The sequence below is a fragment of the Melanotaenia boesemani genome, chromosome 21 (genome assembly GCF_017639745.1).
Source record: "Melanotaenia boesemani isolate fMelBoe1 chromosome 21, fMelBoe1.pri, whole genome shotgun sequence".
NCBI lineage: Eukaryota > Metazoa > Chordata > Actinopteri > Atheriniformes > Melanotaeniidae > Melanotaenia > Melanotaenia boesemani.
The window spans coordinates 12,043,372-12,067,595 of record NC_055702.1 but is presented as its reverse complement, the minus strand read 5'-3'; the positions used below and the strand labels follow the sequence as shown (position 1 = coordinate 12,067,595).

At 38.7% G+C, this 24,224-nt stretch overlaps 2 protein-coding genes across 17 annotated transcripts in view; both read right to left on the bottom strand.

Moving 5' to 3' along the window:
* The window catches only part of LOC121631934 (calcium-activated potassium channel subunit alpha-1-like), a 97,511-nt gene extending 89,508 nt beyond the window's left edge, over window positions 1–8,003 (bottom strand). For 4 of the 14 annotated variants that reach the window (XM_041973030.1, XM_041973031.1, XM_041973032.1 and 1 more), the window contains exon 1: window positions 6,984–8,001. In XM_041973030.1, the coding sequence (XP_041828964.1) occupies window positions 6,984–7,211 (228 nt within the window). In that variant the 5' untranslated portion in view covers window positions 7,212–8,001. Of the gene's footprint in view, window positions 1–6,983 lie in introns of all 14 variants that reach the window. The other 10 variants (XM_041973034.1, XM_041973035.1, XM_041973036.1 and 7 more) reach the window with 4 other exon arrangements.
* A 558-nt stretch (window positions 8,004–8,561) lies between these two features.
* The window catches only part of LOC121632721 (disks large homolog 5-like), a 29,870-nt gene continuing 14,207 nt past the window's right edge, over window positions 8,562–24,224 (bottom strand). For all 3 annotated transcript variants that reach the window (XM_041974418.1, XM_041974419.1, XM_041974421.1), the window contains 18 exons: window positions 23,085–24,047; window positions 22,676–22,799; window positions 22,427–22,571; window positions 21,906–22,027; window positions 20,999–21,082; window positions 20,752–20,911; window positions 17,366–17,528; window positions 17,143–17,276; window positions 16,740–16,904; window positions 16,382–16,565; window positions 15,955–16,103; window positions 15,575–15,745; window positions 15,151–15,347; window positions 14,446–14,589; window positions 14,146–14,273; window positions 13,660–13,769; window positions 12,206–12,315; window positions 8,562–9,500 (listed from right to left, as the gene is read on the bottom strand). In XM_041974418.1, the coding sequence (XP_041830352.1) occupies window positions 9,397–9,500; window positions 12,206–12,315; window positions 13,660–13,769; window positions 14,146–14,273; window positions 14,446–14,589; window positions 15,151–15,347; window positions 15,575–15,745; window positions 15,955–16,103; window positions 16,382–16,565; window positions 16,740–16,904; window positions 17,143–17,276; window positions 17,366–17,528; window positions 20,752–20,911; window positions 20,999–21,082; window positions 21,906–22,027; window positions 22,427–22,571; window positions 22,676–22,799; window positions 23,085–24,047 (3,357 nt within the window). In that variant the 3' untranslated portion in view covers window positions 8,562–9,396. The remainder of the gene's footprint in view (window positions 9,501–12,205; window positions 12,316–13,659; window positions 13,770–14,145; window positions 14,274–14,445; window positions 14,590–15,150; window positions 15,348–15,574; window positions 15,746–15,954; window positions 16,104–16,381; window positions 16,566–16,739; window positions 16,905–17,142; window positions 17,277–17,365; window positions 17,529–20,751; window positions 20,912–20,998; window positions 21,083–21,905; window positions 22,028–22,426; window positions 22,572–22,675; window positions 22,800–23,084; window positions 24,048–24,224) is intronic.

Here is a 24,224-nt window from a genome sequence, read left to right as displayed (position 1 = left end):
GTGTTTTACTATAAATATGGTTTGGCAAACTTCTAAACAAAAGATGGTGAAGAAAACTACTTTTACACTACTGGGTTACATTAACTTAACACAAATAAAACAACTTTTTCCACTTCATGTTTGGTTTTATGCAGTAACATTATTTTGTTTGGGTTGAAATACATTCTTTTTACAATGCCATTACGTGCCATGATTTTTTTTAGTTGCCTTTACAACAAAACTTTCGAACTTCCAGGTTGGATTTAGGTAACAGCAAAAACATTCATAAAAAAAATTACAAGAGTTATTTCTGTTTAAAGTTAATTTTTATGTAAATTCTGCACATTTCAGGTGGTTTTGTTGAGCTACACCATGTCACAGACAATCAAATTCTAACAAATACTGAATGAAAACTGCCTAAAACTGCAAATCCCTAAGTACAAGTGAATGCAGTATGTAATATATGTATCTGTTATTCTACATCAACGCTATCATGTTATTATTGCTTGATAATACAGCATTTATGCGTTATCATCTCACTAACTGCCTACATGGACAATGATTTTTGTCTGTCCAAACTTTTTATATTTTATGGAAAGGGCATAAAAGACATGAACCCCTAAAAAAGATGTGACAACTAGGCAAAGTTCAATTGTGAATAATGGCGAAGTAAGACTGATAAGACTTGTGTTTTGACTTAATTGTCAGTGAAAATGTATTTGTGCAGCAGTATACGATGCAGGATCACCCTACAAAATAACTGTTGATAAATAAGAAAATATCAATAGATGATTGAACAGTTCCAATAGATATCACTTTGGTGGTAATAATCAGCTTATTATTTCCTAAAATCTAAAGTCTTTATCTGTAGGATCTCATTTACATGTGTCCTCCCTGTTATCACATCTATGCCTCTGCCTCGCCATCCCCATCAAAAAAGTTCGAAACCCACCTCTGTAGAGCTTTATTTCTTTCATAAAAGCCCACTCACTGCAGATTCAATGCATCTCAGAAAATGCTGTAAATTATATACATTTGGGTCCAAAACATTGTAGGGCACAATTAATTTCCTCTCCAAAAAATAATGAAACGTGCTTTGTTTCATTTTGCAAAGTGTTATATATTTATAACCAACATAACTTGCTGGAAGACTTGACCTGATGTATTTATGTTCACTTTTCCTGTTTTAATGAATTAAGTGACACAGGCTGTGTAAAGGGAAGAGATAGCCGTTAAGTCGGCTTAATTGGCACCAAGCTGTTTTTCCTTCACTCTTTAATGACCAAGATTAAAAATGTGCACTGAAACCACATTGGCCATGATACTTTTAATGCCACTAAAAGCAGAGTTCAAAGATTAATGATCTGTGACTCATGACACTGTCCAATTATTATTTAAAAGGCTGTGATGGCTGATTTCATCTTAAGGTCAAACACAGGAAGAGCCTTCTGAGAGACACTGAAGTGCTGTGTTTCTGACATTAAAGTAGTTATAACTATAAAGTGTACACCTGGTGTTTACTTTTTCACAAAGGATTGGTCTTGATCTAACAAATCCAGACAATCTGCTTTTTTTTACGTAATTAAAATCCACGAAATGCATTTTTAATGGCAGCAGGGACAAGAAAAGTACATGTAAGCAGCACATTTCATCTAAGTCACTTTGATCAGTCGTCTCCAAATTTAGGTCCCCCAATCTCAACTAAATTAAGTCCTGCTGACACCAGAGATCATTGATCAGCACTGTGAGCCTATTCTCAGGATCATTTCTCAAAGGGCAAGCGCATAAAAGTTGAATGTAACATGTAGGTCCTGACATTATTTCTCCAAAAATGAATCAATTATTTAAAAATATATTAATATAAATCAGATTAATAATGAACCAAGACCATCTCGGAGGAGGTTAAACTTCCAGATATATTTGAATCTCCTCACTGTCAGCTGTGTTCATCTTTATCACAATAAGGGAAGATTTCTGTGGTCTTCCAAACAATGTGTCAAACAAAGTGATTAATTATTAATATTGTCATATTTCAGGGGAGAAATTTGGACTCCTGCTTCATGTTATTAATCAGAAAAAGCAGTAATTTATGCAACTGTAACTGGAAAAAAAATGGCGAAAATGAGATATTTTTCTTTTTTAAACAACTAACTGAGGAAACTTAGTGCCTATTTTTATATGAAAAGGGAATAAATGGTTGCTTTTGCACCATCAAGTGCATCTTTCCTGACAAAAATTTGCAAGCTGCAGTGTAGATGAAATGTTTGCGTTAATCAGAGACCTGTTGGATCCCAGATGGAGCAGTTACTGTGAAGTTGCAGCATGCTGCTTATGTTATGCAATAAATGCAGCTAAAAATTGCCCAGCTCATTACACATCCAATCAAATACATATAACAGGGAATTATATTTCTGCTGAAGACAAGTGACAAGCTTAATATAATGTCCCCTTCCGTGAGGGTAAAGCTGATGTTTCCGTGTTGAGTTCAAGCACACTTTTTTCCCTATAGTTTAATATCAGGTAAACTGCAGTAGACTCCAACCAAATCACATTTTCATTTTCATTTTTTACTTGCAATAAAGAGAAAACTAGCATTTTAGAGACAGTCATTTTAAAAAATAATCCTTGAAAGCTAAAGTATTGCATTGACATTCACTCTGCTTGATGAGCTGGCATTATGTGTGTGTATTTGTGCACAAGACAGAGACAAACGGCAAATTGCCACTCAGCTACTTCAACATATGAAATCATAACTACTGCTGTTTCATCACAGGTACTTATCTCATAATTACAATATTTTAGTCAGCTTTTAAAGCAGCGCGAGAGCAACTCTTTATTTGAATCCTCCAATCGCCACCATGCAAACACCTCCAGGCCACGATGCTGACACATGTAAGAACACTGAGTCACTACCAGAAGGTGCACATGGTGAATGGGATGTGCATGACCTGCTTTTTAAAATAACTTTAAAAAAAAAAAGAGTCAAAGAGTCAAATCATCAAAATGTTGTTTAACTAGAAAAAAAATCACATAAACACATGACTGAATATTGTATGATTAATATAAGACTACAAATACTTGAGGTTTAGTTTAGGTCCAACATCAGCATGCCAATATGATGTCAAAATACTCACGTTCATGTTTACCAGCTTATTTCTTGGCAAAAAGCACACAAAAGGCACACACACACTCAAGATATAAGTGTGTTGAAGGACTTTTTTTTATGAACATACAACTTTTTAGTGATATTTTAAGCACAATTATGATCATGGTTAAAACCAGCTGATCGGCATAATGTCAAAAAGAAGTGTATGCGACAACGTGTACAAGATATATAAAGTTTACAAGATATATCCACACGGTGCATTGGTGCTTTAGAAAAAATAAAGACAACCACCATGTTCCATTAAAGCAACAAAGACCTCAGAACATCAGATATTGTGTAAGAAGACATTGAACGTAAAAAGGAAGTCACTTCTCTATAATGCAAAATAGATTGTTTATATAAAGCTTATTGTGGCCTAGCTTTATATTTACTTGCTGACCCACACATGATAGACACAGGAAGCCTGCATGAGAGGCATTTCTCTAAATTTGCTCTGCAAGTATTAAAGGTAAGATGTCAACTATCAACCATCTTGCAAATGTATCCCTAAGGGAGCTTAAATGTTTAAAACAATCGTCACAACGTTGCATTATATTTTTTCAAATAAATTGCTTTAAATGGAAACTGTAAATCTCATGGTGGTGTGAAAAAAGAAATCATCTGAGTTTTTAGCATTTTAAAGAGTCGTTCTGTGTCAAACTTCTGCACCAACTGTTGCAATAACGTCCTCGGTGGGGAGAGGTCTTTTAATGGCTACACCACATTTAGTTTTGAATGTTGTGGCCTCTTAAAACCTCCAGCAGCTTTCACACTGGATGAAAAAAAATAAACACAACCCTTCAATACAATTTGAACCACAGAACATGACTGAGGAGCTGCCACAACTCCTCATCCTCCTTCTGCAAGTATGTCGCCATTTACGCTGAATGCAATTTCTTTCTTCCTCCTCGTCTTATAATAGCAGTCATTTATCAGAATCCTGCAAATAACGACTTTTATCGATTACCGAAAACAGAGCCTCGGCAGTAGAACTCCAGCCGTAGAGACACAAGAGCCACCAGAACAGAACTGGACACAGTGGGCAGTGAACGCCCCACAGAGGAAGGGAAATAAGCCGAAAACAGATAATCAGCTCCCATCCATAAACAATGCACTGAAATCTCCATGTTTGGGCAGTTAATGACATGCATAGTAGAGATGGAGGGGGTCAGTTCCTCCAACACAACCTGCCACTTCTCACAGCCTAGACAACTGCATAACAGAGACAGATTTACTCTTATAATAAAATCCTTAGCTTGCTTGTTGCTTAGCAACAAAAACACTGATTCATACGGCACATACTGTATGCACCTGACACTGCATTTCTGACTCTTTGGAGGACTGTTGATTCTTGGATGAGAAATAAGGGTGAGAAAGAGACAGGGACAGAGGTATGAAATGAATACCAGCAGAGCGAAAGGCAGAGACAGAGAGGGGGGTGGGGGGACAGCAGGTCGACTCTGGCCAACTCCCTCAGAGTAACACAACAGGTTGGTGGAGCTCACCAGCTCCACTTGGCAAAAATCAAAGAAGAAACACAGAATCTGGCTGCTCTCTTTTATTCACACAGGGATGCTTTGTGGAAATGAACAACCTTATCCTGTCTTATTTTCACACAAGCATTCTGCTCCATTTCTTCTTATCTATAAAAAGGTGAATTATTCTTGGTAATAAGAACTGAAATCTGCAGGAAAATTAACTGATTTTTTTGGATTACATAACCCAAGTTAACATTAGCCAAACATGTGCTGTTTCCTGCTGCTCAAAAGACAAGACTTGCATTTCTTCTGTATTTTATGCCATGAATACTCTGACTTATCTCAATTATTAGTGGAAAAATCAGTTAGGAAGCCATTTTCCTTCTGTTTTTTACTGAAAAAAGACAGTAAGAATTATTTTTAGATTTCTGAGTTCTACCCATCATGTCTTGACAAAATATGGAGTAAATTCACAGATAAATCTGACAAAAAAAAATCATTGTTAGCTGCACTCTTAGGTTTTGCTGGTTTCATCAGACAGAAAAGATACAGATGTCCTTACAAAAAGGTCAGCACTAGTCTGCTAACAGACTTTGACATTTCTCCTCTTCTATCTTTTTGTCTGAGCCATGCACACAAAAACACAAAGTGCTCCTTCTCTGGCACTTTTATCTGCCAGTCCATCTTTGTCCTTCTGCATAAGGTAGCGTAGAAACTCTGTCTTTTATTCATAAAATGATTACAAACATCAGAATATTATTAATGTTCAACATAATAGAAAGACTAAGAGACATGTTTTCTATTGCAGGACTACAACCTTAATGGTGTCATGTAAATTTTAGTCAGAGAAACCTAGACACTGTTGGCTTTAAGGTCCCATAAAAATTTTCCACATGACTCTGTTTTGTATTATACATATACATATACATATATATATATATATATATATATATAGAGAGAGAGAGAGAGAGAGAGAGAGAGAGAGAGATTCTTTTAAACGTAAATGGTTCTGGTTGTTCCTTTGCCACAAAGCCCTGTCTAAATGGACAGCTCCTCTGACCTGAGAAGGCACCGCCCACCGTTCCACAAAATTTAAGCTTTAATTCAAAACTTGAGAAAGTGTTTATCAGATGTGGAATTACAGGATGAGTCATCAGCATCTTTATTGTTTTCCAAGAATACAAAATGTATTTTTGCCATCATTTGATTATATGTTGTCCAAATCCTGAAAAAACCCAAAAAGGCATTCGTTCCTACCATTAAATGAAAGTGTAAGACAGGTATGCATGTATTAAAAAAAAAGGCACAAAATCATCAAGTTTGATTTTATGAGGATGTTAAAGGTTTAGGCTTGAGTGTCAACTTCAGGCAGATATAGAGATATGCTTTAATGTGAGAGATCTGTAACAGCTCTGTGTGTCCTGAAATGACCGAACTTCTCTTCCCTTTATGGTGATTTTCAGAGAGCAGATACTGATAAGGAGTACTGTATGTCACTAAGTATATATTTTCAGAAATTATGTCGAAAATTCAATCTCTTGAAAAACTAATTTGACATTAAGTCCTACTTTGTCAGTTTCCAATTTTCCATCTCAGTTTTCTAATAATTTGTGCTTCTGTGGGTTTCCATTCCAAGAAGATGATTAACTCACTTATTTGATGCACACAGTATTTATTAACAATATTTGAAAAAGATTCAGCAGCAACAAAATGGCACCAACTACTAGTTACTCTGGATAATCCACACAGAAGAACTATTTTTCATTGTTCAAAAGGCCCAAAAAGGAACATTCATTAAGATGCCTGAAGACTCAATAGAACATACAGCAAATAATTTCTTGAAGGATGGGTCGTTGGATGTATTTTTTTTGTTTCTACTCATTTCAGCAGCACAAACTTATATTCACCTCTACTGTTTTGGAGTTAGGGCAGAAAAAGCTTCAATTTCAACCAAATATGGTGAAATACCCTAAAGCCACAACTAACTGCATGACTTCAAAGTCTTGTCATTATCAGAGTTTAACAGCCTAAAATATTCACTTGTAAGAACCGTCAAATCCTTGTGACTTGCTTGGATCATTTCCCCAGATCAACACCAGTTTACCAAAAGGTGGCCCCATCAACAAGTGTCAAAAGATACCCTTCCCCTAGTTCAGGAGCAAAAAAAATGTTTCAACTGTATCTCACCGTTGCTGGGTCACAATAAGCCAAGAAGTTCATCATTCAGAATCATGCACAGTGTTCTCTGTCGATGAAGCCTTAGAACTGATTTAACTATAAGCCCATTTCCTAAATCAAACTGGGGCTGGACACGCTGTTGTCACGCGCTGCCAAACAAATAAAAAAAAACTGATGGAGCCGTGTTTCATGACAAGACGTACCTTCTTTTTGGCGTTACAGTGGCAGCATACAGTCCAGAGATATTTAAGAGTTCTCCACAGGAGGATTATGAAAAGACCCCCAAAGAAAGTGACCATGGAGGAGGCGAGGAAAGCCCACCACATCCGCTGGCCGTTGCTGTCACAGGGCACGTCGGGTGAAAACGGGATGATCACATTCATCTTGGATATGTGGATTGACGGGTTGAATTTATCCTTGTTTTTCGGCATTATCGACTTCTGGTCACCTGCCAGCCCTCACTTGAATAAAACAAACAAAAAAAAAAATCAACTCAACTGTGATTCAGGCGCTTTGGGGAGCTCCAGCCAGCGCCCCCTGATGCCCCAACGGCTCACGCATGTTTAGTCAACCACCTTTTCGCTCCTCTCCCTGCTCAGATAGCTTCACTGGGGTCGAGGATGGCAAAGTTGGGTCGCCAGCATCCACAGGAGGGATAATAAAAACTTCTTTTAAAAATCACGATATCAGTCGTGCGCTTCACGATGCGCGTTCGCGACAGGAATCGCGCGTCATCCGTTTGATCTGTGCGTAAAAATCACATTTTGTCCAACCTTTAAACGTGTGATTTTTCTTGCAGTCCTGACGTATAAACGGTGGTTTATTGATCTGTTATTGTTACAGCGAAGAGGCGTGATGTCCTCGCCAGTCGATGGATTCGCTCACTCCTCCACCTTGTTTGACAGCGCAGTGTTCAGCAGGTCCGCTTCTTCTGAGCTCCGCGCACTGTTGAATGCGCTCCTCAGGTTAAAGCTCAGTTTATTTCCCAGTATCCTTTACAGAAATACCAGTATTGATGGTGAAATATTGAGTTTCTTGTCGATGATTCTGGCTCTCGGCTCCAGCCGCCTGTCACATCCATTTGTTGGAGGATGGCATCGCAGATTTACAGGTAGCGGGGGAGGAGCCATCAACAGCAGACGTAGATGCTTCTGGTTATTTATAGGGAGCGCTTCATCTATGTTTTATGACTAACTTTGTGTTTACAGTCACCCTTTTCTCAAACTTATATGGAAACATCTTCATATTGTTTTTTTTTTTTTGTTTGTTTTTTTCCCCCCAACCTAAATGTTCAGCCCTAGGCTTTCTAAACTCTAATTGCATCAGAATCTTTAAATAAAAAATATAACATTAAAACCCTTTGCAGCTTTTTCTTTGATATTTACATCAGACGGCAACATCTTAAAAAAAATGTAAAAATTTAAGTTAAGTCGCAGCAGAGAATAAACCAAGTCATTTATGTTCTAAAATCCTTTTACACAACAACTTAACATACTAACAGTACATCATTGCTTTAAGGAAACATATTTTATTATAGCAAAACAAGTAAAAAAAAATATATATATATTTTTGATGAGAAACACAGACATGTTTTAAAACGTCTCTGAATATTATTTGTGTAAAATGGGCAGTAACAATAATGTCAAGTAATAAAAGAACATCTTCCCAGTTCACTTACCTTCAGAGAGGAATTACTCCCCCTGGTGGAAAACAGGTGCTTAGACGTGAACAATAAAAAAAAAAACACGGACAACTTTCAACCTGTTTTTTTTTTTTTTTTTTTTTTTATTAAAGAGAAATATTAAACTTCACTTGGAGAAGAACTGATGAAATGTGTCAGCATAAATCAAGAGGTACTTGTGAATGTGTTTAACTGACAGCCAACCATAATCCAGAAATAAAATATCCCTTCTTAAAAATCCATAGAACTACATTGGCAGTATCAGTGGAAAATATAAGCAGGAACAAACCGCTGAAATTACTGAACCTGCTGCATAATACAAAATGGAAGTTGTGATGTTAATTTAGCCAAAATAACAAATGAGTTCAGCTTGGCACAACATTATGTTTGAGAACTGAAAGAATTTAAATTAAAATAAGACAGTGTTACAATGTGAAGGAAAGTAAATTTCTCTTCTATAAATATGGACATTAATTAGAAAATATCCTTCCTATTATTTAGACGATTACATTTGTATAACAAAAAAGGTTCATAAGCAACTGCTTTCATTTGATTAGATAAATTAAATGGCAAGAAAATGCATATAAATAGAGTAGTAAGAGTCCATCTTCATTTCAGGAACAAGATACTTTGTTTGCAATGGTGCAGTCCTGCCATAGTCCAACATATTTGTGAGACAAAGAGGGATTAAAGGAGTGCTACCAGATGTGAGGGATAATAAAATATTCAAGTATCAAATACTAGTGTAAACAAAGCTATCTGTAGTACAGTACATCACTAATGTAGTGGGAATATTGCAGGATCATCGTCAGTGCTGACAGTGCTTTTAGTGAAACAGTTTTGGACATAAACCAAAGTGCCTACTGTGTACCGATTTATTGTGTATACCATCATTTAGAAAAAGATTGTGTGTGAGTGGCATGTGGTGAGAGGTTCTATGGTCCTCCATCTGGAATCCACAAGACTTTATTCTGTTCATGGTCCACGATGCTCGTGATCTGAGTACAAATGTAGGAGATGCTGCCTCCTTGAACAATGTCTGCAAAACAGTGAGGGTTGGGGGTATTTACACAGGGAGAGTTAACCACAAAATGTCAGCAGAGATGAAGCTTTTTCCTGAGTAAAGAAGGCCCCAACCTATTCTCAAGTAACCACATTTAGTGTTTTTTTGTTTTGTTTTGTTTTTTCTGATAAACGTGAATAGTCTACAAGATTAAAAAAGGAAACTTGCGCCATCATCAATATGATCATGACTCATAATATTTTCTATAAATGTCAGAAAATGGCACCAAATTTATCCCATCTTCTAAACCTTTAGAACTTTATGTGTCGTGAACTATTACAAATGCAAACACATTAAGGATCTTCATCGACTAACAAAAAATGTGTTCAGAAAAAAGCAAATGAGATAACAGATCAACTATCTGTGGAGACAAAACTATTTCATATCCACACCCTATTTACAGAGAGAACATTTCCTAAAATGCAACCATTTAAATCTGTAATTGCTTCAATCTGTTTGAACCTCCAACATACTCATGTACAGATGAAGCCGCTTTCAGTGTCGTCACTTACCAACTTCTTTGTGATTAAAAATATTAACAAATTTTGAGCAAACTCAAATAAATAAATAAATAAATAAATAAATCCTGGTAGAGGCGAAGAGAGAAAAGTTTATGGAATAAATAAGTAACACAGCTGTGGAAGGTTGTACAGTCAGCAGATTAACTGGGGACAAATGAGGACATCGTCTGGTTTAAAAAGGAGCCTCCACCAAAGGCTTAGTGTTTCCACTCAAAACCAAACTCCTGAAATACTGGCCTGTCTCCTGGTAGCACCTCCATGCTCTGGACACTACGCTGACAGACACAGCAAACCTTCTTGCCACCGCTCGCATTAATGTGCCATCCTGGATGAGCTGCACTACCTGAGCCACTTGTGTGGGTTGTAGACGCCGTCTCAAGCTACCAATAGAGTGAAAGCAGAGCCAACATTTGAAAGTGACCAAAACATCAGCCAGAAAGCAGGAACTGAGAAGTGGTCTGTGGTCACCACCTGCAGAACCACTCCTTTATAGGGGGTGTCTTGCTAATTGTCTATAATTTCCACCTGTTGTCTATTCCATGTGCACTACAGCATGTGAAATTGATTTTCAATCAGTGCTGCTTCCTCAGTGGACAGTTTGATTTCACAGAAGTGTGATTGACTTGGAGTAACATTGTGTTGTTTCAGTGTTCCCTTTATTTTTTTGAGCAGTATATATATATATATATATATATATATATATATATATATATATATATAATAATCTTATTGCAAGACTGGAAAGAATTTCGGTATTTTACCATCATAAATATTGTCAGAAGAAGGAAATCTCTGTGCAAAATGATAAAAGCCACTGTAAGAGACATGTGATCTTTAAGCCCTCAGACAGCTCTGCACATCATGTCACCATGATCGATGAAACCACATGGGGTCAAGAGTAACTTAGACAGTGATGCTTCTAGGTAAGCATCTTTTAATAGTTTTATGTAAGGAGGAACTTGGTGTAGAAACACCAGAGTCCCCTGTACACAAACTCATCTCAGATGAACAGAAAGACAGTGAACACATAATATGTGATTCGATGACTCCCCATTTCAGGAAAAAATAGAGTCCTGGGTTCAACATATTAAAGATGAGAAAGGCCATCCAGGCTGTTATAAGACAAAGGTGCAAAAGCCAGAATCTGTAATGGTATGGGGGGATGCAACAGTCTCCATGGCATGGATGTTGTGCATAAATGTGAAAGTACCATTGAAGCAGAGGTGTATATTGGAATTTTAGAGATACAGTATATAAAACCATGAAGGCAATGTCCTTTAACAGGGTGGTCTGTGGGTATTTCGGCAGGAAAATCAAGACCATACGCTGCATGACTTCTAAGACTTAGCTTGTGTGGGTCTGACGGGCCTGCCTATAGAAGAGATCGTTATTCTATCAGAAATGTATGGCACGTCATGAGAAGGACATTTAGAGGATGAAGACCATACAATGTTGAAGACCTGAAATCTTTATCCTGCAAGAAAGGACAGATTCCCCTGAAAAATATGACTAGCATCCTCTGTTCACAAATGAATAAAACCTGTGATTAAAAAGGAAGTGTGATGCAACAAGTAATTAAGTGTTCTGCTGGCATAAATTATTTCTTAAATAACGTTTTTAAGAGAAATCATAATCTATGTTCTTTTGACTGTTAAATAAAAGCTAAAAAAATTAACTTACCAGCTGCTCAGCCCCACTTAATGTCCTCTACAAGTAGATACTAAAACTATCATTAAAGTTCTCATCATTGTTCATGTTCAATGTTCAATGCCACCCTCCCGACCGCCTCCTTCTGTATGGTTATTAATCACTTAGACAGTTTGGGTGTCTCTGTCTGCTGCTCCAGATACCAAAACTTAAACTGAGATCTGAGAAAGAACACAGACACTGTGTCCCACAAACCTTTGATAACCTCCAGATTCAGACTACAGTTTAAAAAAAGAGTCAGCAGCTGAAACTCTAAAAGGTTCCAGTGAATATATTAAACAAGAGATCTGAGACAAAAATTTACAACACGGGATTTGTGTGATTAGTTTTGATGGGCTAATTCTTAACAGGTACAGGTAACACAAATCTTCATTTATAAACTTATCAGTGTGGCAGTTCCCATGTTAAAGCCAGTGTGGGTACATTAGAGTAAAAAGAATCCTTTTCACCAACCTGTGAAGAAGCGGCTGTAGTCCTGCTCTAATTTCTGAGCCGCCTCAAACTGCTCCTTGGAATGTTTCAGAGAGAGTTTATCCCGCAGGTACAGAGGGTCCTTCTGCTCTCTGAGGAGACATCAGCAACTTTATACACACACACATTCATTACAAAGCACAAAAACACTGCCACATACATTAATAATTCTGACAGCAAGTGTGTTGAGATTTCAATGGATGTCATCATGTAAGCAGAGAATAACATTAACTTGACCATGGGGTGGTGGGGGTTGCCATTGTGGGGGCGGGGTGAGCCCACTAATATAATGGTAGGGGAAATACTGCTTTGTTTGTAGATTATAATTATTCTAAATAATGCATTAATCATACAACACAACCAGTGTAAGAAAGTGGCGATGAAGTGTGACTGTAACACTTTAAAAATGTATAAAAAGAACAATAAAATGTGGCTAGATAGCAAAAGGCTACAAAATAAACTGTTAAAAAATCTAGTATTGTCATGTTTGTATTTCATGCACATCAATATCTAATTTTCTCACTGCAGTGGTTCTAGTCAATGTGACATTTTTTTAGCTTGTTTAGCCACATTATTTATCAAGACAATGTTATAGTGTGTGTCATGAAGTAAATGAAAACTACAATGCTCAAAATAAAAAAGGGAAGATAATGATCACACTATTTGGGGCAAATATTAAATAAAATTTTAATTCTGGTTTCCAGCCAGCCAATTTTTCTCCACATCTTTACACAGTCTTGACAAGTCCTGTGATGTCTGATCTTGATGTAGCCTAACCTAGAATCACAGTCCTTCAATATTCAGACAGCATGGTGTGCTGCTGCTGTTATCCACAGGCTCAAGACCCAGGAAAAGCCCTGAGCTTCCGTCAGCTGCTGCAGCAGGTCAGCAGCAGGAGGTGAGTTTGTGTGTGTATGTGGATGCAGCTCCAGGTGGGGGCATGTTGTTGTGAGTGTTTTAGCCACCCACGCCACAAAGCGGAGCCACAAGTTCTAGGAGACCCTCCCAGGACAGCTGGCACTCAGCTAATGACAGTGGCAGCTTAGTAGGAATCAGTCTCGGCCATGTTTGTAAGCTGCACTGTTTCATAGATTTGTGGGTGGGTGTGTGCTTATGCGTGTGTGGCGAGAAAAGCCTGTTCCTGCCAGACCTGAACGTGTCCTCATTTGTGTGTGTGCTTATACGCTTGTGAATAAAAATACCATACTGAGGGTTTAGCAGATTAAATTTTCCTGTACAATTACAAATGAAAAAGCAGAAGCATCTTTGAGATATCTCCATGATCAGTCAGTCAAATCCCCAGCAGGTGGTGGGAGAGAGCAGGCTAAAATAATAACTTTCAGTTCATGACTCCTGTAGATTTAAATTTCCCGAGTGTCTTAGAAAATTGAGAGAAAGCAAGTGAAACACATATGCATAATTATAGGGTTACTCACTTTATCTGCTTGGCATTTTTGTAGCGAATGAATATGACGATTGGGTAGATGTGAACGCTGTGAAGACGTTCAATGGCGTGAGGAGCAATGTCAAGCAAACAGTGACAATCCTATAGAGACAATGACAGCAAGGAACTGCATGAGGAATGAGGGATGGCTGAAAGCAAAGTGTTGCTGAAACTATACTCAATAACATTCTTACAGCAAGACATGAAATATGAAAGAAAAGGAATTTACACAGGCTAAATTTGAACATGCAAAAGGTCTTTTAGAATACATACTAAAGTACTTTGAGAGTTTATGCATGTCACATTGAATGTAAAGATTTAGAGTTTTCTTTTAAATATATAGCGAAGGTTCAAACTAAGAGTTTATCTACACTGGTGCACAAATTTGGCAAATCCAAATGCAAAATTGCTACTGACAATCTGGTTCAAAGATGCCATACTGGTGCATAGACTTTCATGCATGTTGATATTGATTTACCTTCTCTGTGATCTCTTTTATTGATGCAACAGTTGTCACGTCAAAATGGCCACTCCTCCGTTTGTAGTCAATGAACACACAGTCCTTAACTCCTCTCTCTATTGCCTGCTGAGAGGCCTTCATAATTTCTACAAAGTGAATCAACATTTAAAAATATATACATATATATGCCATATATATACATGTAAAAGTAAAACTTACAGATTTATTTCTCTCCATGTCTCACATTGTCATTGTATTGTAACTCGTGTGTATCATGGTGTGTGTGTGTGTGTGTGGGAAGTGAGCACCTTAGCTTACCAGGCAAACAGCGACAGAACTTATGTGGAGCCTCCTTCACCAACATGTCCTTACTGGCTTCTACTAAAGGACCCAAAATCAGAACTGGTCTGGGGGACGAGCAGTCCACCTTCTGAACCCGCTGGTACATGAGGCTCACTCCATCTGAACGGGATGTACAGAAATGTTCTTTACCACAAAATGCACGAGATGACACTGATGCAGCTGCACTTAATAAGCACAGTTATGAATGTGTCTGTAGAGCCGGAATGCTTTTACTACCACTAAGTTACACAACACCTCTGGTACAAAACACATATTTAGGTCTCTGTTTCTATCTGGCCTGATTAATCTAAACAGAGACAAATATATATTCATTCAATACTGAGACACAGAGGTGGGTCAAAGGGAATATTATCATCACTTATACTACTTAAACAAGCCTCAGAGATAGTTATATTTCTCCACCAATGCTAATCTAATAATATACAGCAGCAGCAAGAGGTTACAATTAAGACACATTTTAGACTTAGTGAAAATCTTCAAAGTCAACTTTCTGGTAGTGATGGCTGAGATGCAAAAAAAAAACATTTAAACACTGGAGAGTTTCCAGAATAATCTCAATTGGCAATAGATAAACCCATAAACACAAAGTTCTTCTTGTCTTTAAAGCTAACGGTAAAGATTTTGTTTGAGATGCAGCCGCCTCAGTAGAGGGTTTCTCACCCTCTGTGATGGGTAATGAATCTGTGCTTATGGCATCCAGAGCCATCAGGTCTTTCCCGTCCTTGGATCCACTACGTTTGTGTTTCAGCCGCCGACGGAAGAACGACCTTCTAGCAGCAGCAGACAGAGTCTTGCCGGTCCCATTATCATCTTTCATATCAGCCATGGTGTGTCTTCTGTAGAACTCCTGGTCCATCCTAAAGGAATTACATCAACAGGTTTGAATGAACTCAAATTTAATCACCTACCTGCTTGTTAACATTTAAACTTGGTGAATGCTAAAGTGTTTATTCAGATTTATAAAGTCTACAATAGATCAGAGAGATAATTGGAAATTATGCACCTGATTTATTAAATTACTGTTTCAACTAATACACCACTAAATCAAAAAAATAAAATAAATAAATGTATGGAATGAACTTACATGTATTTACTTGGAATCTGTCCTTTCTCTAGCTTCCGTGCATTCTCATCAAGCTGGCAGGCCATCCAGAAGCCAAAATTTCCATTTGGTAGTGTGTCTTCAACATACAGGATGTCATCTTTCTTAAAGCTCAGTTCCTGCTCCACTTCTGCCACCCGCTCATAAAGCGTTCTAAGAAAAGATGAAGGTGAAATAATTAATCCATTACTCTTTTGGGGAAATAATGACATAACAGAATAACTTTGTAAAATGTAATTAAATTCCTGCTATCCTAAGATTACACACAATCCACCAGGCCTGTTATACACTCTGTACTTTTAACTCATTTTCTTATTTTGCTTTGTCTCTCTTTTCCATAGTCTGGTCAAGTTTTTGCATGCCTTATAAAAAATCCATCTCCAGGAGACTCTTTGATGTCAGCCAGGCTCTCTGCACAGTTCTGGACCTTGAATGTGATTGTTTCAGCTGGTTTCAACATTTCTAGATAAGCGTCTTCTTTCGTTTTATTCTTCATGTTGACCCCGTTGTACTGGAAGAAAAAAATATACAGTTGACAAAGAGACGCTGACATTTTTTTTTTCAAAGCTAAACTACTTATCTTCAATAAATGCTAATTTAAAACATTCAAAAGATGCCTTCTAGATACGTAGGACAGAAGCTGACTTAAATATGTTAATAAAGAGTGCATTTGTTTGACCAAACAAAGAGTTTAACAAAAATGATGTCCAATTATGTGTTTGCACCAATTATCCAAGTCATTTCTGTGTAGAGATTGTAAATTTATTGAGTTAAAGACACCGCATATACCTCCAGAATCACATCTCCAGGCAGCAGGCCATCAGGGTTATTAGCAGGGCTGTCATCATCCAGAGTCTCCACAAAGATGCCACAAAGGTTTCCCCCACAGATCTGAACACCCAGCTCTGCATGAATCCTCTTCAGCCTCACCAGTCGAGAAACTGCAGCCCTGTGAACAACTGAGCCTGGAAGCCTGTAGAAAAAAGTGTTTCAGTTCCTTATTTCCAACACACTAATGTTAATTTTTATTGGCTTTATTGAAGCAAAACCAATACAAGTCACAGGACAGCATGAAGAAGAAAATGTCACTACTTGAATATAAAGTACAAATGATGAGCTATTTAGGTGAGCAGAAATAAGCTACCACCTGAAGGAGTTGTGAGGACTATTTGCAGGAGTTGTCTGTTTGGATGTAGGTGTCATGGTCCCCTCGTCCTGCTCACTCAGTGTATCAACCGTGGAGTGATTGTCTGGGGTGGTAGGGCCACTGTCTTGGGGTGTCGGCTGGTTGCTGACAGACTCCATTCGCGAACTTAGGAGAACAGCAATCGAATTAAATATAGTCAAATTCACTAAAATGCTAACGAATCAATACTCGATTTACCTCTGGCCTTTGTCATCTAATATTAATTACTTAACCCTCTCCATTATCTCTCTTGACAGTGCACCAATACTGTTTGCTGTGTACACAGTCTTGTATGCTGAAGGACCAGCTCGTTTATTTTTTCTCAAGTCATTGTAGTTGTATTTTCTGCTCCTCTCCCTCTTACCCTGAACGAGAGTGATTCCCCAGCTGAAACATGTGAGGATTATATTGGGCCAAAATGGTCACTGTGTCACACTGCTGCCCGATCACCAGACGAGCCTGCTGCTCATTGGCATTGCGAAGGTTGATTCCATTAAACTGTAAAGAGTATAGAAATACAAATAAATTGGAATCAGAAAGAAAATATAAACCTGGATGAGTGGTGGTAAGTGTGATGGTTGCTCTACCTCAAGCAGCTGGTCTCCGTACTCCAAATGAGCCTGATGAGCGATGCTGCCTGCTGTCACTTTAGATACGAATACTCCACCATTCTCTCCACTCACAATAGAGATCCCCAGTGGTTCTGCTCCTTTTTGTACCGTCACGTTGCGAGGTTCCCCAAAGTATGGCCTGGAAGAGAGAAAAATAAAAGGGTTTACTTACATGCATGACCTTGCATGTGATGTTTGACCCTGGGTAGGATGCAACATGCAACTCTGAAAGTGAAGTAGTGAAGTGGATGATTGCAATCTTATGTTTCAATGTCACATATGAGTCAAAGTTATTACCATCTCCAAAAGAAATAATAAAAAATAAAGTTTGATATTGTGCTCATGCAGCAAGATTAAGCAAGATAAAGTAAAATGTCAAAGACTGTAACCTTTCTGACTCAAAACTGGTAGCAATCTCTCACTGTAGTTTCTAATCAAGTGAGCACAGGCTCCTGACGAATCCTAGTTTATCCCTCCACAGCAAACTGTTCCACACCGCCCTTCACCTTTAGCTCCCATTTCAGGCTCTGAATAGAATTAAGATTAAAGCTTTTAAAGGACTACATCAGAACCTTGATCTTTGTGTCCTTTCAAATCAAATAACATCAAACTTTATTTATAAAGCGCTTTTGATGCTGAAGGCAACATAAAGTGCTTTACATGATTAAAAAAAAATTCAAGCATATTTTAATTCATGCATATTAAAAAAGAAAATAAAACAAGCCTTTACACACATCAAAATAGAATGACATAACATAAAAAAACACTCATTAAAATCTTTCACACAGTCGCACGCACACACACAAGCACATAAATCAATAAATACAGTTGAGTAGATTATTAAATAATCTGAAATAAAATTATGTCAAATAAAATGAAGATTAAATAAAATTTAGTTAAAACGCTAAGCTAAAAAGTCAGGTCTTCAGCTTCTTTTGAAACACATCAACCTGAGGTTCTCTCTCAGGCTGTTTTTAGACGAGGGCTGTAATAATGGAAAGAGGCCAGTACCAGAGGACCTCAGGGTCCATGAGGTTTCATAATTTTGAAGAAGGTCCAATAGATAAGAGGGCCCAAGACCATTAAGACATTTATAAACTACTAAAAGAAGCTTAAAATCAATCCTGAAACGCAAGGGGAGTCAGTGCAGCGATTTTAAAACTGGTGTAATGTGTCCCCGCCCTCTGGTCCTCGTCAAAACTCATGCCGCCGAGTTCTGAAGTAATTGTAGATTTGAGATGGACTTTTTGGGAAGACCAGAGAGCAGGGCATTACAACAATCTAATCTACTAGAAATAAAAGCATGCATCAGCACCTTTGTGCTGGTGCGAGAGAGAAATGGTGACTCCGGCGATGTTTTTAAGATTTCTGATGGGTGGAGTAAAATCCAGCTCAGTCGAAAAGAACACCCAGATTTTTCACACACTGAGAAGGATTTTAAAGAATTTTGATAAAATGATCTCTCTTGCCCTCGAGGCCGATAATTAAAACTTTAGTTTTGTCCTGATTAAGCTGTAAGAAGTTCTCTGCCATCCATGACTTTATGTCTAAAATACAGTTTAAAAAGGCATTAACTGGCTCCAGGTCATCAGGAGACACGGCAATGTAAAGCTGTGTATCATCAGCATAGCTGTGAAAATGCCGTGTCTCCTGATGATACATCCCCAAGAGGCAACTTGTACAGATTAAAAAGTATTGGGCCTAAAATCAATCCTTGGGGAACCCCACATTTGACTTTATGGATTCACAAGGAGCATGTATTCATGCTTACAAAAAATTGGCATGCAATTTAAAAAGATTTGGCGATGCCTCTGGGCTCTCGGGGCTCTGGCCACCCTGGATGGCCGACGCCTGGCGGGGTTGGCAGCTGCCGATCTTGGCCCGCCGGGGCCTGTGCCCTGTGACCACGGGGGGCTCTGGCTGGGGCCTTCCTCCGCCGCCCTCCGTCCGGGGTGGTCTTCGTGGTGGGTTGGCTTGGGTTCATGCTCTGAGATTACTGCTGATCGCCCAGGTCTCTGGGCCATCCTAGTCTGCCTCTAGCCTCCATAAAGGCCTGGTCGCATTTATACGATCACACTCATCTCTGCTCACTCCTCATTCCTCATACTCTGCATGCTGACACATTCACTGAGTTGTCCAGTGAGTTTATACACTAAGAGTTACCTTTGTTTAGATTTTTCTGTGTGTGTGTTTCTGGTACTTGGGTTGTTGTCGTGACACATGTTGTTGCTGTTTTAGTAATTTTTTTTAGGAACTCCTGATGATTGTCAGCTTAGTTTACTTGTAAAAGCTGTTAGAAATTCTTTGTTGTGTATCTGTACAGGTGTAGCAGTTGGTTGTCTGGTGTTAGGTTGAATTGAAGGGTTGTTGTCTTCTATCTACTGTGTCTTTGTCTTCTCTTCCTTTTTATTTCTCTTAATTGTTCTCCTTTTTTTCTGTCCCCTCTGGTCAGGACCAGCAAGATTACATAAATTCCATAATTCTGAATAAATAAAATAAAATAAAATAAAATAAAATAAAATAAAATAAATCTGATTATCAAGAGGATCTTTATACCTATAAAGCTCCCCTTGGCAAAGCAAATTTGTTCAGCACAGCACAGCAGCCAGACCATCATTCTACCTGCTACCATGCTGGACAGGACAAGTTAAAAAAAAAGTGCAACTACCTTCCTTCTGTGTTCTTTAATAAAGGGCTAACCATTATGACCAACTACACTTTTCCCACATATTATACAGCAAAGTTACAGTCTTATTATCTTCACTATAAATTACATCTGATAAATCCTTGAATATGGAGATATGTTTCTTCTTCTTTTGTTAAAAATGCTCATCTGCTAATATGATACAGGAAGAGTATGGAATATATCAACTTTATTTTAAAATCCAACTCCATGTCCTAAAATTATTACAAATTCTGTGTACACTAACTTTTCTTGAAAGTGCTCCAACAATCTTTCAGATAGTATACACTGCATGCTCCTAGTAACCTGGGACAAACCTCAAGCTTCTCAAAGAGAGGAACTTAGGCTTTACTGCCTGTGGATGCCTAACGGAAGAAGTGCAGTAAAAGACAAATCTGAGAAGCAGATAGAGAGAAGAAAGAGACAAAAGAATCACCTGAAGCTAGAGAGAAAAATTTAGGATTATTTAATGATCAGTAGCACAGAAGCAGAAGGGAGGGTAAAATTATCGATGCTGTTGCTGTTCTACCAGTGTGAGATGCAGGCTGACAGATTTGTTTACTGTGCTCCAAGCACTTCATCACAATGGACCAGACAGAAGTACAGACAAATGGTGAAAAACATGTCACACTTCCCTGAATGATGAGAGTATAAGGATGTGGATGAGGAGGTGACTTACCCATCCCTCCGCCTGTCACCCACTGGAGCCGGACTGACTGATATCCTGGGCTGGGTTGAAATGGAGCTCTGTGATTGGCTGCTGGAGAAAGATGATGTGTCCAGGTTGACAGGGGAGATTGGAGGTGTCGGGCTGCTACACTCTGAATGTGAAAGAGAGCCTAGAGTGACAGAGGAGACAAGTACGCAAGTTGTTTACAGTTGCACCATTCACTAGCAGGTGATATAGCTTCCAGACTAAACAATACCTTTGTCAGACCCAGTGGAGCGAGAGTAACGAGTTGGAGGGATCTTAATGCGTTCTGCCCTAAACTGTAGAGTACCAGGGGAGCCTAAGGATAACAAACAGGAAATCTGTTCAGGGGTAATTTCTTCCATGCAAAAAACACTGTCGGTATCTGGAAATGTGGACATATAAAGTTCAGAATTCCTGTGATAAGCATATCTAGCAAACTGCCACAAAGAAAACATTTGATGTTGATTAGTTACTCTAATGATCTGAGCTAAATCACACAAACTTTGATGTGTTTCATTTAAATTTTTCAAGTTGAATTTCTAAACATTTATTAAATGTGTGCCCTTTTCATTTAAAACACACTATAACACCTGTGCTCTGTGATTAAGCTGCTGCTAGTAGAGGTCAGTGTCTTAAGATGCTAACCTCAAGCAGAGAGTGCTTTATTGAGGTGTGGTCAAATTAACTCAAAAAGTCTGTGTTTTAATTAAAAAGCCTTCATAGTCAACCACAATATGAGCTATCTGGTGTTTAAAATCGACAGACAACACAACATAAAATGTGTTAATTTTAGTAATTTCATATTTGGAACAGAAAATGGCATAAATTTCTAAATGTGTAGCAATCAGACCACCACTCAAACAACAGACACATTGCAGGGAGGTGTTAGAGTTAAAAAATCATTTCTACTGCAACATGTCCTTCCAGAACCTACAACCTTGTTCATTTATAGCACTAGATTAGATAAAAGAGATTATATGGAAGTCTGAGGGTCATCCAGAGTAACAGACATGATTTATATAACCAGATATCACTAGAAGAAGATACAAATTTATTATTCAGTTGATAATATACAACAAATCCCTTACTGTAGATATTAAACAAGTTACGATGAGCCTAAACCAGGACACTATACTTACTAAGCCTTGCTCCAGAGGGCAAGGAGTTAGTGCTGTGTGGTGGCTGGCTGCAGTTTGTTTCAGTCAAATCTCCATTGCGCTTTTGGCTGAGGTCCAGACTGAGGTGACCTTGATGCTGAGGGCTAAAAGTGGAGAAAAGGGCCTATGTAAGTCCCCTGGCGGTCAATTATTCAACCCAGAGCAAGACAGAATTTTCTACATGCCATCTGTTCATGAGATCTAGGTCAGGGTGCACACTGTTGTTTTACAAATGCAGCACAACAGATTACAGTCTTTTTAAAAAAAAAGAAAAAGCAAAAAAACTGAATAAAACAAATATAAATAGTAAAATTAGAAAGTGCTCAATTTTATTTCGCTGCTTTGTTTCAGTCTTTAGTTATTGTGCATACTGACTCACAGCACTCACTCATTCAATAAAATTGGTTTTCCTAACAAGACACGTCAAAATGTCTTCAAGTGAAATAGGGAGTTTGGAAAAAAAAAAGGATTAGAGTCTGAGAATGAAAAGACTGGCAGTAAACCTTGTGTGTGAATGTGGGTTGATGTCCGAACTGGGATCTGGAGGACAGTTGTTGGCTTGGATCTCATGGCTCCAAGCGGTGTAGACTGGATTTCTCATGACAGCTGTCACAGCAGGACATGGGGCTAAACCTCGCTGTGGTGGATCTTTAAAAAAAAAAGCACAGGAATGAAAACCAACTTCACAGATAACTTTTTAAAACTCTTAAATAGATGTAAAAAGAATCAATAAGAACATTTAGAGGACTTACGTGCTGTGACGCTGCTGTAGCTTGGGGGTGCAAACTGCATGCTGTACCGATTAGTTCTCAAAGGAGAGAAGCGTAACAAGTCCATTGGCTCTGGGGAATGTTCATCATTAGAGAAACTCTGCGTCTGTGAAAAGCAATAAACAGCTAATAAGACTAAGTTCATTTTGTCTTTGAGTTCTTGCTTTAGCTGACATTAAAGAATTTAATGTACATATGCTGCAGGTCTGCCACAGCAAAAAGAAGCCAACTCTCAGAGCAATAACCCTGTTTGCTTTGCTTTTTTCTTGGGACACCTCTAACTTGATGGTTTGGTAGCTGTTTCACTGCCAACTAACATAACCAACGAATGTAAGACGCATGCAGCTTTACTAAAAACAATCACCAAAACAAGGATGTGTCTTTCAAGTACCTGCATGGGAACAGGGATGTGTAACGGAGTAACATTTCGTCGTAGAGCTGGTGCCGATTTTGGCCGGTACCTCCTCTTTTCCTGCACCTCTCTTCTATGGCGGTACCCCTCTTCCTCAGCAGGCTTCTTAAGGCTGCTCTTGATCTCTCCTGCAGGAGCTTCGATGTGAAAGGGCTGGTTCACCAACTCTCCCTCATCCTGGGGGCTAGTGGCTTGGGCCAGGGAGGCTGGTGGTTTGCCAGTGGTGATGGTGGAATCAGAAGCAGAGCTGTTCTGTTTCCGATGCTTGAACCTGAATGAGTCACTTCTGGCTGGTGGGGTGGGAGGTGTCTGAGCAGGTTCAGATGTTGAGCTCTGTGGTGAGTGTTTAGACATTTGAGACAGAGACATGTAGTCCAGTTTAGGGGCTGTCTCAGGCCTTCTGAAAGCACTCACATCAAAGATAGATTTCCTCTGTTTAGGCTTTTTGTAGATGGTCAGCTGGGTACACTCAGAAATAGAAGCTCCCGCTATGACTTTAGGCCACGTCCCTCCACCAGGCTTCACTGGGGAGCTCTGCACTCGGTCCACAGCTGACTGAGGCGAACTGGAGTCAGAGAGAACAGGGGTAAAAGCGAGGGGACGATGGTGGAGGTCCTGCCTCCGGTAGCAGAACTCTGGATGGGGTTCTGAAGGACTGTGGGAAGTGGAATGGGAGCGAGAGTGCTGGGAGCTGTGAGAGAAGCTTTTGTGATGGGAATAAGCACTGTTGCTGCTGTTTTCCAGAGAATCAGATGCATCCTTACATACTTCATCCCCCCTGCTGCCAGAGTTACAGCTGCAAACATCTGTTTGAGTGGAGCAGTTATGCTTAGAGTTCCTGCAGTTTCTGATGTGGATCTCGCTGGACTGGAGTCGCAAACTTTTTTCTGAGTCTCTCAATGTTTCAAATAAATTCTGTCCAGAACAGCTCTGAGGGAGGAACTGCCAAGAAAATGAGGTAGACAAATATTTGGTTTCTCCACAACTTTACCATAATCAAAAGATAATTAAAATCTTTGTAAGATGTCAGCATTTTTTTAAACATTTTTAGTTGTACAACAAATGTCAGAAAGGTCTTATGTACATTTTCACAAAGGATACTTTATAAGGAATAATGAT